At 38.2% G+C, this 13,548-nt stretch overlaps 1 protein-coding gene across 1 annotated transcript; it reads left to right on the top strand.

Moving 5' to 3' along the window:
- Positions 1–1,575: 1,575 nt before the first annotated feature.
- LOC143119680 (pancreatic secretory granule membrane major glycoprotein GP2-like) lies at positions 1,576–9,416 on the top strand. The gene is made up of 9 exons (XM_076281302.1): positions 1,576–1,645; positions 2,200–2,967; positions 3,064–3,150; positions 3,745–4,053; positions 5,089–5,294; positions 5,983–6,137; positions 6,270–6,518; positions 9,030–9,189; positions 9,342–9,416. Exons 1-9 carry the CDS (start codon positions 1,576–1,578, stop codon positions 9,414–9,416), a joined length of 2,079 nt encoding a protein of 692 aa, XP_076137417.1.
- Positions 9,417–13,548: the final 4,132 nt, after the last annotated feature.

Raw genomic sequence — 13,548 nt, 5'->3', positions numbered from 1 at the left:
CGATGGTAACCCATTGTCAGTCAATAGTGAAAGTAACTGCATAACTGTCTTGTCATTGACTGACTCCTTGGTGAAGTTAGTTTCACTTTGCCAATGAGTTCAAATAATAGACGAGTGCAATTGCGTGAAGGCTATGCTAGGTTTTAGTAAAGCATGGTTTAAGAATGACTATTCCATACGGTCTCGCAAGCAGCCTCCTTCAAATGCGCCGTTGAATGGCAAAATACCGATTTATTTGACATATCGCGCGTTGCGCCGTTAAAGGTAATGACAGATGTCATTCTCATTGGTTTAAAATGATGTTACGCCCCAAACACACCCATATGACTGATTAAAAGACCTAGGAACACCTTGTTACGCCATGCGCTCCACTTTTGAGAACGAAACCCCTCCCAATGTGAACTGGACATCCTACTAAATTTGAATAGACTTTTGACGAGTGACGATGCACTTTAGAATGTCATGATAGGGCCCTCAATGTGCTTTACATAAACAAAACCAAACAATAATAACAAATAAAAGCATAGAAGGGCAATATAGTCAAAGAATAGTTAAAAGGTAAAGATCATAATAAAAAGAAAACATAAAACACAAGGTAAAATAATTTAAAAATAAAGAATAATTAATAAGCAAAAACAAAGGCAAAAGTAGTAAAAAAGTAATAAAGTCAAGGCAGAATAATTATCAAGGCAGATTCAGAATTTGTAACTCGGCGCAGTTAGCAGAAAGCATCTGAGAACAGTTTGGTCTTAAGTCTAGATTTAAAACTGGCTACAGTTGGGGCCTTTGTGATGTCATCTGAAAGTTTTCCTGTAGCAGGAAAATATTGTGAATACTGAAGCAAAATAATAAGAGTATTAATATGAACAATAGGTGTGACAATTCTATCTATTGTGGGAGATGGTAATTTATTTGTAGAGGAAACTCTGACTCTTTACAGAATCAGATGCAAGATAAGTGTGTGTACAATTGTCTTGGATGACTTGGTTAGAAAGTATTGTGATGAAGGAATGAAGTCAGAATGTGTAGCAAAAGGTTTCAAAAGGAAATTAATTTATCTGATGTCATCTAATATGAGTGTAACTATTGACTAAAGGTTTGTGTCATGCCAAACCTAGGTTTACACAAATGTCAGGATAATGTGTTCCTATTTATTTTTTGTCTTGGTGATATCATTTCAGGTGAATGTGCCCAGAGATTGTTGCATTGTGTGAGGTTCAATTGAGTTCAAATTGTCTTTGATGAAATATAGTTCATATTGACACAGGGAATATACTGTACATCATTAACTTTTTTCTTTAGTTTAGAGGGGCACTTTGTATCCTTTCAAATCTTAGTTTAAATAATTGTGAATCAGCCACTCCTGCTCCTGTTAGTGTATTGTTATTTTAACCTCGCCCAAGTCATCAAAAAATATAAATTCACCAAGATACCAGCCACCAAGGCACAACTACATATCTGGTAAGTCAGTACCTTTGGGAGTAGCACAGTCTGATATATTGGAGACAATTAAAAAATGGGATGTTTTCTAAATTATGTTGTTTCAAACAGGTTTGTTTTTGATTCGTTACTGTGATGACTGGAACAAGACATTTGTGTGTGTTTCTACTTCTGCTGATACCTGCCATCAGCACTGAATCTACAGGTAATTATTAAAACTAAGGATCTTACTAAACATCTGATTTTTTCCCCCTATAAGAAACATAGAACATAAAAACCTTAAGTAAGAGCTGATGCTTTTATATTTGTATTTGTTTACATCTATACTGGAATTTACAGCTATTGCTGTGTTAATGTCTGGTCTAGACATGGACAAGACTACAGTGTTTTTGTGGTATCCTCTACTGTAGGTTCTATGTGTACACTCTTAAAACGAATGTGTTGTCCCTATCAGGACACAGAGATGTGTTAAAAACAACGCAAGTTGTGTTGTTTTGAACATAAGTTGTGTTATTTTTAACACATATTGTTAACAAATAAAAAAGGAAACAACACAAACTGTCTGGACACAAAGATGTGTTAAAAACAACGCAAGTTGTGTTGTTTTCAACACATTCGTTTTCAGAGTGTACGGTTAATGTGCTGTCAGCTATCTCTGCTGTGTTTTCTTAATTTGCCAAAAATCTGCCTTTCCTCATACAGTTATAGTTATATATTATAGATACATATTGTTTGTATCTACTTTATGTGCATTTCCAGGTACAGAGGTCACCAGTTGTGAGGCGTGCCATGAGCATGCTGGCTGTTCCACAGACCAGACCTCCAGAGTTACCTGTGCCTGTGGCAATGGTTTCATTGGTAATGGTCTTGGCTGCTACAATAGCACACTATGTGGTGCTGCCAACTCCCCTTGCTGCAGCGAGGGTTATCACTGGTCCTCTGAGCTTGGTTGTGTGGATGTAGATGAATGTGCAGCAGATGTGCAGCCCTGTTTGGCCCCACTGGTCTGCAAAAACACAGCTGGGTCCTTTAACTGCTTGTTGCCACCAGTCAACTACAATCCGCTCTCGAGCCTTCGTACTGTGCAATTCAGCTGTGGCAGCATGGTCTGTAATGTGGGCCAGGACTGTGTGGTTGTAGATGGCACTGCTCGCTGTCTTGACCCTTGCCAGCACTACACAGTCCTTGATGATGCTTGGCGTTCTTCCAACCATCACACCAGTACAGATGCAAAGTGTGATATGCGAGTGAACTGGCAGGGCTGGTACCGTATGTTCTTGGGTGGGGAGAGTGTGCAGATGGCTGAACGCTGCCTGGAGCCCTGGACCTGTGGCACTCAAGCTCCACTCTGGCTCAAAAGCCCACATCCAGTGGTGTCAGATGGCGTAGTGCAGGGCGATGTGTGTGGTAGCTGGACACAAGGCTGCTGTAACTTTGAGTTTCCCATCCACGTCAAAGCTTGTCCTGGAAACTATTATGTCTACAAGTTTGTTAAGCCACCACTTTGCTTCCTAGCTTATGGAGCAGGTAACATTGTATAAGCCTAATTCATAAAGTATGATCTAAAGTGAAAAAACTACTGAAAATCACTTCCATAATGGTGACCTAACCTCTTTTTAATAGATGTGAACACCAAGGTGTGTGGGACATGTAAAGAAGGGGAAAACTGTGTCAGTGAGGACAAGACCCACTGGAAGTGCGAAGCTAAAAGTGAGATTCTTCTAAAGTTGGATAACACATTAAATCCAGTCCACGGTGGGAAGCTGTTCAGGGTTGCAATTGTTAGTTTGTTTATATATGAGATCAAAGCAGTTCGTTTTTCAGTCAGCGTACAGGTTTCCAGCAACAGAAATGACAAAACAAAAACCTTCCAAAAGAATGGAGGGCAATGTTTCCAACGATATTGTGACATGTTTAAATTCCCATTCAAATGAATTTTACATATACTTGGGCAACCATTGGTAAGTCTTGTTTAGAAGTGTCTAGAGTTGATGCTCTGTTTGCAAATGTCCCTGATATTACTACTCCTATGGGAAACAGAGGACTGAGGCGATTTATTGAAAAGGTCATTAGCGTGGTCCTTTATGAGGACAGTCACTTGACCACTTCAGGACAATATTCTGGGCATGTGTAGGTCAAAAGACCAAACCTTGGCATAATTAAAGATGAGGGCCTAACCCTAAATGAATTTCCGAGAATTCCCAGGTTGAATGAATGAATGAATGAATGAATGCATGCATGCATCAATGAATTAATTGAAACAATTGATGTAAGCAGTCACTAAATTCCTATTTTTTCCAACAGCTATTGTAAGACTAATCAATGGAGAGAACCAATGCCAAGGCCGAGTGGAGTTGTTCCACAGCGGGACATGGGGTACAGTGTGTGATGATGACTGGTCACTGAGAAATGCCGAGGTGATTTGTCGACAGCTAGGCTGTGGCACAGCCCTGGAAGCCCCCCATAATGGGCACTTTGGTTCTGGAAGTGGGCCCATATGGTTAGATGACGTGGTGTGCCAGGGCGATGAGTCCTCCATAGCACGCTGTAGTCACCAGGGATTTGAGGTACATAACTGTGGTCACAATGAGGATGCCGGTGTTGTATGTGAAGGTAAGATATACCTATACCAATACATACCAGCAATGTCTTTAGCATTTTTAGGGGCAGTTACAATGACATGCATCTATTATGTGTTTTAGAGTGAGTAGAGGTGTTCATAATTAGCCATTCGATTCACAGACCCACATGTTTATAGGAAGAAAATGTTAGAAAAACGTATAAGGTTATAGGCAAAGTCCTTTTAGGCAAGTCCCTCCACTTGGCGGCCACATGGCAACGCTTTTTGGGCACTCATCTGGCATCCATCTCGGCAGAAATGCGCGCACTGCAAAAACTACTTATCTAACAAAATCTAACCAAGTGTTATTAATCTTATATCAAGATAAAAAAAACTAGTTGGTATTGTTTTCAGTATAAAGAGACTTACCAAGCGCTTTCTTGTGAAATCATTTGACTTAATTAAAAAAAAAATTGACTTATTTTAAGACATCTCATCTTGAAAACAAGCAAATTTGTCTGCCAGTGCGTTAAGCAAATTTGTCCTAAAAACAAGCAAATTTGTCTGCCAGTGCGTTGAGCAAATTTGTCTTGATAAGACTCCTTAAAATAAGTTAAAGTCTTCTTAAATGAAGTCAAAACTATCTTTAGAGAGGGCGCTAGGTAAGTCTTTCATTACTAAAAACAATACCAAATAGATTTTTTAATCTTAATATAAGATCAATAACACTTGGTTAGAATTTATTTTTTTTGCAGTGCGTGCGCAAGGCTTCACGACACCAATCTACTGCAATCTTGCTCCAGCGGCGAGATCACAACACATCACAGCACATGATTGGCTCAATGTATTCACATGTCAACGTTTTGCCGTGGAAGGGGTGTGATATGCGTAGACAACTGCCATATTGGCGTTACAAACTAAGCCCATGCATTTCTATGGAGGATTTTTTGAGTGCTGTGTCTCCTCATTAGAAAGTCTCTGTTATAGGTACATACAAAGATAAACAACAGCTGTCTATACATATCATTCAGTTCAGATGTTGTGTTCTGTTTGTAGTGTCTCACCTCTCATTTTCCTCTTCTCAGAAGCACCTACCCCCCTTCCTAATCCTACGATTGTGTGTAGTAGCAATTCCATGCAGGTGGGTCTTCCCAAAACCCTCCATTCAGCCACAGTCTTAGACACTCTGTCAGGTCACATGGCTGACCCACAGTGTAATATGCACCTGGAACGTAATGGGACCATCTGGTACCAGGTACAGAGACGAGATGGTATATGTGGAAATGTGATGAGGGTAAGAACACTTGTTCACCTTGTTCACACATAATTAATTCTATTACAGAGTTATGGTTTGTATGTTTATGTTTTTTGTTAATGTGGAAATATATTTTTGGATATTTGATATTGTTGTTATTATCACTATTACGGGCAGCCGTGGCCTACTGGTTAGCACTCTGGACTTGTAACCGGAGGGTTGCCGGTTCGAGCCCCGACTAGTGGGCCACGGCTGAAGTGCCCTTGAGCAAGGCACCTAACCACTCACTGCTCCCCGAGCGCCGCTGTTGATGCAGGCAGCTCACTGCGCCGGGATTAGTGTGTGCTTCACCTCACTGTGTGTACACTGTGTGCTGTGTGTGTTTCACTAATTCACAGATTGGGTTAAATGCAGAGACCAAATTTCCCTCACGGGATCAAAAGAGTATATATTATTATGCTTTGTGTAGGCTTTTAAACTTTTTTAAAAACTATTATTTTTAACTAATGTAGTGTTATTATACTGTCGATTGTCATATAAGTCGATTTGGACAAAAAAGGTCAAATATCATAAACAAAAACATAACACTTGACCTTGTCTGCTATAATGATTCTCAAATGTGCACATTCGGTTTAAAAAAAAAAATGGTGTTTAGATAACTCGCCAACAATTGCAAGAATTTGTTCTGCAGTTTCTCTCACTGTTTACCTTGTCTTTCTCCTTGCAGACCAACAGTACACATGTTGTATTCTCCAACACACTGTTTGTTTATCCTGCCATGGAAAACGTTACATTCACATTGCCAGTGGGCTTTCCATTCTCCTGTGTGTATCCTCTGGACATCCAAGCTGACATGCATGTTGTTGTTAAACCTTACCTCTCGTAAGTAGGGTCCACCTAAATGTGGTTGCAAGGCTGCTATTATTATTAGCAGAGTGTGATATTTTGCAAAAAAAATATTTTAATTACACTTGTTAGTGTCCCTCCCATTAATATTAACATATCTGCTTATAGCATGCAGGAGATGGGTTTGGTGGGCTTTGGTCCTGGAGCCCGGGCTATCATGTCTTTGTATCATAATGTCACCTTCACTGAGCCGTACCCGGAGGGTGCAGTTACGTTGCCAGTGGGCTCTGCTCTCAATGTGGGAATTAATACAGAGGGAGTGGAGGAAGGAACCTTTGTGGTTATACTGGAAGACTGCTACACCACCAATACCTCAACCCCAGATTATCCTATTAGACACTATTTCATCAAGAACAGGTATGTACACATGCAACCCATGTAAAAGTGGGTAAAGGTGTGACTGCGCCAAACAGAAAGGAAAAATAATAAAATGTAGTGGGACAATTGCTACTGGATCACACACACACACACACACACACACACACACACAAAAAAAAACAGTAGCCTACAATTAAATTATTGTAAATAATTAAATTTAATAATTAGGCTTTCTAATAACAATATATTAGCCTAATACAGGGTATTTTTTAAATAGTATAATAATTACAAAATGCTATTTATTGAATATGATGCTGTCTGTTACCACTAGTCTTTGAACATCTCAATTACTGTATGACTGTCATTTAAACCAAATGTATTTCCTGCTCTCGCATTAACTCCCGTTTTTTAACTATTCCATTTTTGTATTTGCGCATGTAAACATCATATCCCAATTTCAGAACCCCGGATAAGCCCTTATCCCGGTTTTGAGTATCCCAGTTATGCTAGGTGGAGTACTCCGAAAGAAACTGGGATACTGCTCCATGCATACACCTTATCCCGGTTTCTCGGGCAAACGCGCGATTGCATTAGAAACTGGGATAAGGAGTACTAATAGAACTTTATTGTTGGTAAGCGGGATACTAGTATTCATCATGTATACAGGGATATTAATAACCGGGTTTCTCTGTGTTTATGTAAACACCATATCCTGATATATGATCAAAATCATGATAAGCCTCATAACCGGGATACTGAAGTGCATGTAAACACAGTCAGTGTATTTTCAATGTTCACTGATGAGGTGCCTTTGATGGTCTGGCGCCCTGCATACAGTCAGTGTTGGCAAGGTTACTTTTAAAATGTATTCTACTACAGATTAAAGAATACATACCCCACAATGTATATTGTAAAGTATTCCGATAGATTAAGACCCATTGTGTCAACAACAACTCACATCCTGCCTTACAGTGAGGATGGATTGATATATTCACATATATACTATGAAACACTGTTAACGTCATTGTGTCAAAGAACCTACAACCAAGATGTTTTGTATGCACATAGGCTAAAAGACTTATTTTATGAATTTCTACAGCACAAGGGAAGTCACATGCTTTTTGTAAAACACTTTAGTTCTTCCTCGCACAGTAAGGTGAAAATGCAGTATGCAAACCAAATTTAGGGTCATATGGGAAAATATGTGTATGGTTTCCAAGATACAGGCCTTACCTCTTGGCTCAACTTACCCCACTCTCCTCTACTTTATCTTGTAAATGCTTGTTTTAGTGTTCAAACTCAAACTTTTTTGTAGCTTAAAATAATGTTTCCAAAATCGTTTCAGTGGTTCATCAATTCGTAACAGGGTGAACGCCACTTCTGCATTTGCTTCGCAAGCCTCTATTGGCTATAACTGCACTATGCAAGTTTGCCAGATCGGGTAGCGGATCTGTAGTTCAATGGAATGAGACATAAGAAACTACAAATTTGACTGGCTTCTGATGTCACAATACATCATACTTTCATAAAATCATGCAGAATACTCTACCTTGTCTGTAGACATTGTTATTTGCAAAACCTACTGGATAATAGCGTGCGTGCGACAAATAGCGTGCGTGCGACAGAGGAAAAGTGCGTTGGTGTTGCTTTAAGCTATTCTGCAACCAGTATGGTACTTAACAGGCTGGCTTATGATAAATCTTGAATGTATCTCTGTGTATATGCTGCATATGTCAATACATTCTCCTGATCACATCCAAACCTTTATTACATCACGGCTAGACTATTGCAACTCTCTATAGCCCTCCCCCAGTCCCTACTAAATCGACTTCAGATGGTCCAAAATGCAGCTGCTAGACTGCTGACAGGTACTAAGAAACATGACCACATTACTCCAGTCCTGGCTTCCTTGCATTGGCTCCCTGTTCATTTTAGGGTCCAGTTCAAGGTACTTTTGATTGTTTTTAAAGCTCTTAATGGGCAGGCCCCTAGTTACATCACTGACCTCCTGCACCAAGCCCCCAAGTCTCTCAGATGTAATGACAAAGCTCTCCTCCATGTGCCCCAGTCAAGGCTCAAACAAAAAGGTGACCGAGCCTTTGCAGTTGCAGCGCCACGGCTGTGGAACGGTTTTTGATATGTGTCTGCTTTTTTGCTTTATTTCTTTTTTGTTTCTTTATTTTATTCTGTAAAGCACTGGTCAGTGAAAGCTGTGTTTAAATATGCTTTATAAATAAATTTTACTTACTTACCGGTACTTACCTACTTACATTAATTTGCCAGCTGCAAGTGAATGGGTCCTCCTAGAAAGTGGATAGGTCCTCCTGTATGAAGAGTACCCCGCAAGCAATTTAGCTGAACCGAGATTTTACTGGGGCACAGCAGTTCAATACTGGGGAATGTGCCCCAGTAAAAAGGGTCTACTGACGCCCCTGGTTCTGGGTCCTACTCAAGGTGTCTTACTAGGGAGTTTTTCCTTGCCACAGTCGCCAGTTGGTACCTTGAGACAATAGAATTCAATTAATCAGTAATGTGTGTATATCCTTGTAGGTGCATCAGTGACCCTCTGCATGTCACCGTGCTAGAGAGTGGATCTTCTCTCCAGGCACATTTCTCTGCAATGCTTTTTCTCTACCAGAGTAACTATAGGGATATGTTCGTACACTGCAGCCTCAGCTTGTGTGATAAGACAGCATCTTCCTGTTCCACTGTGAGTCCAGAGCTCGTTCTCTATGACATGTTATTTCTGCTTATTACTAATGGTCTTAGAAGTTACATCATATATGTAGTTAATTGTGATAAACTGAATCAATTGATTAAGCATACATTGATGTGGTTGCAATATGTGCTATCTTTTGCCAGGAGTGTTTAACCAGGAAGTCGCGCTCCATCGCCTATAGAAGGGCACTCACTGTTGGACCAATTACCTGTGAGTAAACCGGTGGATATTAACATTCAGGGAAATTCAACCACATGAAATTTGGCAAAAAAAAGAACTGGTTTTTCCTTCCCCCCCCCCCAAAAAAAAAAAAAAAACCATGCCTTTTTATCATATATTCCAGGTAATATCAATCAAACTGATGTTGGTTTTAATAAAGCAAAAAATAATCTAATCAATCTAATCAAAACAACCCAACTTCAGGTTGATTGATATTTCTTGAAATGCATTTGCATCAATTCTGTAGTGAATATGAAATATGGGTAACGCTTTAGAATAACATGTGCTTATTAGGTATTAACAGTGCATAATAATAATAATAATAATAATAATAATAATAATAATAATAATAATAATGCATTTTATTTATGGGCGCCTTTCTGAACACTCAAGGTCACCTTACAAAATCAACAATAAAATATTCAATCCATTAAACAAGCAATCAGAGAAAACAAGCAATAAAATAACATGATAATACTATTAATAAAAAAGAGCAAAAGAAAGCGAGAAAGAGATAGAAAAAAATTTAAAGAGAGTAGGCCTGTCTGAAAAGATGAGTTTTTAGGTGAGATTTGAAAGTGGTTATGGATGTGGAGTGTTGAATGTAGTGGGGCAGAGAGTTCCAGAGGTGGGGGGCTGAGTGACTGAAAGCTCTAGACCCCATGGTAACCAGACGAGCAGGTGGGAGGATGAGCTGGATGGAGGAAGAAGATCTGAGAGAACGGATGGGTGTCTTGATATGGAGGAGCTCAGTAAGATACTGAGGAGCAGGATTGTTGATAGCTTTGAAAGTAAGAAGGAGGATCTTGTAAATGATGCGGTATTTGAAGGGGAGCCAATGAAGTTGCTGCAGGACAGGTGTTATGTGACTGATGGAGGGGGTTCTGGTAATGATGCGGGCAGCAGAGTTTTGGACCAGTTGTAGTTTATGGATGGATTTGTCAGGTAAACCATAGAGGAGAGAGTTGCAATAGTCTAGACGGGAGGTGACCAGGGTGTGAACCAGAATTTCAGCACTGTTGGGGGAGAGAGCTGGGCGCAAGCGAAAAAACTCACGTAGATGGAAATATGCCGACCGAGTGATGTTATTGATGTGGGACTGGATTGACACCCAGACTCTTAACCTGGGGGGAGGGGGAAACAGATGAATTGTCAATGGAGATGGAGAATTCATTTATTTTAGTTTATTTTGGTAATAAGCAGTTAACAATTCATTACTAACAGTTAGTTAACTGTTGTTATCCTTTAATAACATTAACTAACTGTTAACATGCAGCTTGTAAGTGTTAATAAACAGCCTTTGTTAACAGTTAACATGCCCAATATAGAATAGAATTATCAAAAACAAGCTGCATATATATATATATATATATATATATATATATATATATATATATATATATATATATATATATATATATATATATATTAGGGCTGTCAATTACATACTCTGTGATTAATTAATTTAAATTAATCACATATATAATTTTTGCTGTGAAAGTATTTTAAATATTTAAATGAATCATTGAATAATCAGCATTAGTGACATTAAAGTTCAAAAACTCTTTTATTATTTTTTTCACTGTTCAAATAATGGCCATAATAATCTATGATATGACCTAATATGCTGAGGAAATAAATTCAACAGTGTTTCGGGAAGAAGTTTTTTTTTCACATACAAGGCATTTCAGGGCACAGATATAACCTAGGGGACACAATGAAAAACACTCCCCTCAATGTCAACACTTATTTCTTTGCATTGATGTGCGACTATAGAGTTGATGAACTCCGGTGATATGCAAATTCCTTGCTGCAGACATTGCAGAGGACTTTATTTTCAACACTTTATTTTTATCAACACCATCAGGCCATTTTTGTAAATGTTCCAATCAATGATCCAGGCAGCACGTTTTCTTCTCTCTCCTTCATTTTACAGTCTAATTTTTACTGACTAGAACGGCTCGGGTCAAAGGTCATACGGAATCGATTAATCTGCACTAATTTTTTTAATCAGTTATTTTTTATCAAATTAATTAATCGAAATTAATCAGTTATTTTGACAGCCCTAATATATATATATATATATATATATATATATATATATAATCAAAAACAAGCTGCATGTTAACTGTTGCAGCTAGCTTGTAATATGCTTGTAAGTAACTTAAAAGGCTGCTTATTAACACTTATAAGCTGCATGTTAACAATTAGTTGTAAGGATAACAGGAATTGCTAACTGCTTATTATGCACTGTTAATACTTACATATACTTAAGCACATGTTATTCTAAAGCGTTACCAAAATATGTTTAACATTTAACATAAAACTTGTTTATAAAAATTTAAGAATTTCTCTTAAATTATAAAAAATTGCATAATAACTTCTGAAAAAATATTATATTTGACAGAACAAAATCTGCTATTTATACTGCTTTCTTTGTGTTCATTGCTTATAGGGGCCAAACAATAAAAGTAAACTGAAACAAAGGTACTGTGTCTGATTCACAGCATGTAAGATTCCATTGTAACCTTCTCTGGACAAATATTCCATGTCAGTGATGCTATTGTACACGTTTCTTTGAAAGTGAAGACATTAATGAATTTATATTTTCCACTGCCAGGATCAATCATTCATGGAAGAATGTATTTGTCATGTAGTTGGAAGAAATGTCATGGAGTTGGAAGAAATTATGTCTGTGTAGACAAATTTGCATAATTCAATAAAAGTAATATTCATTGAATTATTTATTGAAATTATGCCATTACATGTGTCTGTGTCATGTGTAATCTGCATTGTAATGAAACTATATTTGTTTTGTTTTTAAGTTATACTTAAATATAATTTTTAAAATATACATATACATACATACATACATACCTACCAGCAGAGGATGGCACTGGCTCAGGAGGTAGAGGAGTTGTCCAGGAACCTGAAGGTTGCAGGTTCGAGCCCAGCTCCACCTGACAAAACACTGAACTCCAAAAGTTCTCCTGATGTGCCAGTTGGTACCCTGTTGGTACCCTGGTGTGTGTGTAATATAAATGCAGTATATAAATAAGCAATATAAATGCAGTTTGTTAGTAAACAGTATACCTATAAGTTCACTTAAGTGCACCTAAAAGTTTACAACTACTATACTAATGAAATAAAAGGTGTGCTAGAAGTATATAACTAGAATCTGTATTAGTTTACTTACAGTATAGTTCTCATTACTTACGAGTTTACTTTTATAAACTGAAAGTGGGTAGCCTGGCGAGCCAGACCCACATTAAAATGTAGGGTCTGGGCACTCACCGTTCGCAGTGCTCAGTCCGAGGGGCGGGATAATCAGTTGTCTTTCAAATTCCCTCTGCACGCAATAGGACGCAATAGGATATTTGTTTTCAAGTAGCAGGGAATTCAAGCCAAACCGTTGCAACTCTGCCATCAATCATTATGTTAAGCCCACCAAACGACTCTATACACGATTTCAATGCCTGATTAAGTTTCGATTTCTGGAGCTCACAAGCCAACGGAGAGTTGCTAGACTAGCCCTGGCAGCAAATGTAATTTGCTGCCGCTAGGGGCGCATCTAGATTTCTAGGCTAGAAAGTGGGCAAATTTAGTCCGAAAATATAAACATAGATATACAAGTGTACCACAAGTCTATTTATACTAATAAACTTACTACCTAAAGTAAACTTGTGAATTATACTTCAACTGCACTTCAGTTTACTTGATAAATTAACTTTTAAGTATACCTTTTTTGAGGGCAGAGGAAATTACATGAAAACACCAGCAAATTTATCTTTGATAAAAGACAAAAGCTGTCAAATTCACAACCCTGTGATGACAAGTGCCCAACACAGGAAATCCCGCTTCCAAAACAGGAAGTCATGCCCCCAAACCGGAAGTCATTTTACAGGAGGGATGTTGGTGGTGCTGCTGGCTGTGTGTTCAGAATCAGACGACTGAACGTTGTTGTTATTTCCATCTTTACGGAAATAAAAAACGTTTTTTTTTCTCTTGTTTTGATAGGCTAGGCTACTTTAGGCGGTTTATTTGTTTATTTATTTGAGGCGTCAAGTTAATATTAAAATGTAAATAAAAATGTATTGAATTTTTTGTATAATTGTTTTTTTTTTTATCATA

This window comes from Alosa pseudoharengus, unplaced genomic scaffold, assembly GCF_046254945.1.
Source record: "Alosa pseudoharengus isolate Yale_2024_CS ecotype anadromous, Long Island Sound unplaced genomic scaffold, YU_APseudo_1.1 YU_APseudo_1.1_scf_1, whole genome shotgun sequence".
NCBI lineage: Eukaryota > Metazoa > Chordata > Actinopteri > Clupeiformes > Clupeidae > Alosa > Alosa pseudoharengus.
The sequence above is the reverse complement of the archived record's forward strand: the minus strand, read 5'-3'. Positions and strand labels throughout refer to the sequence as shown.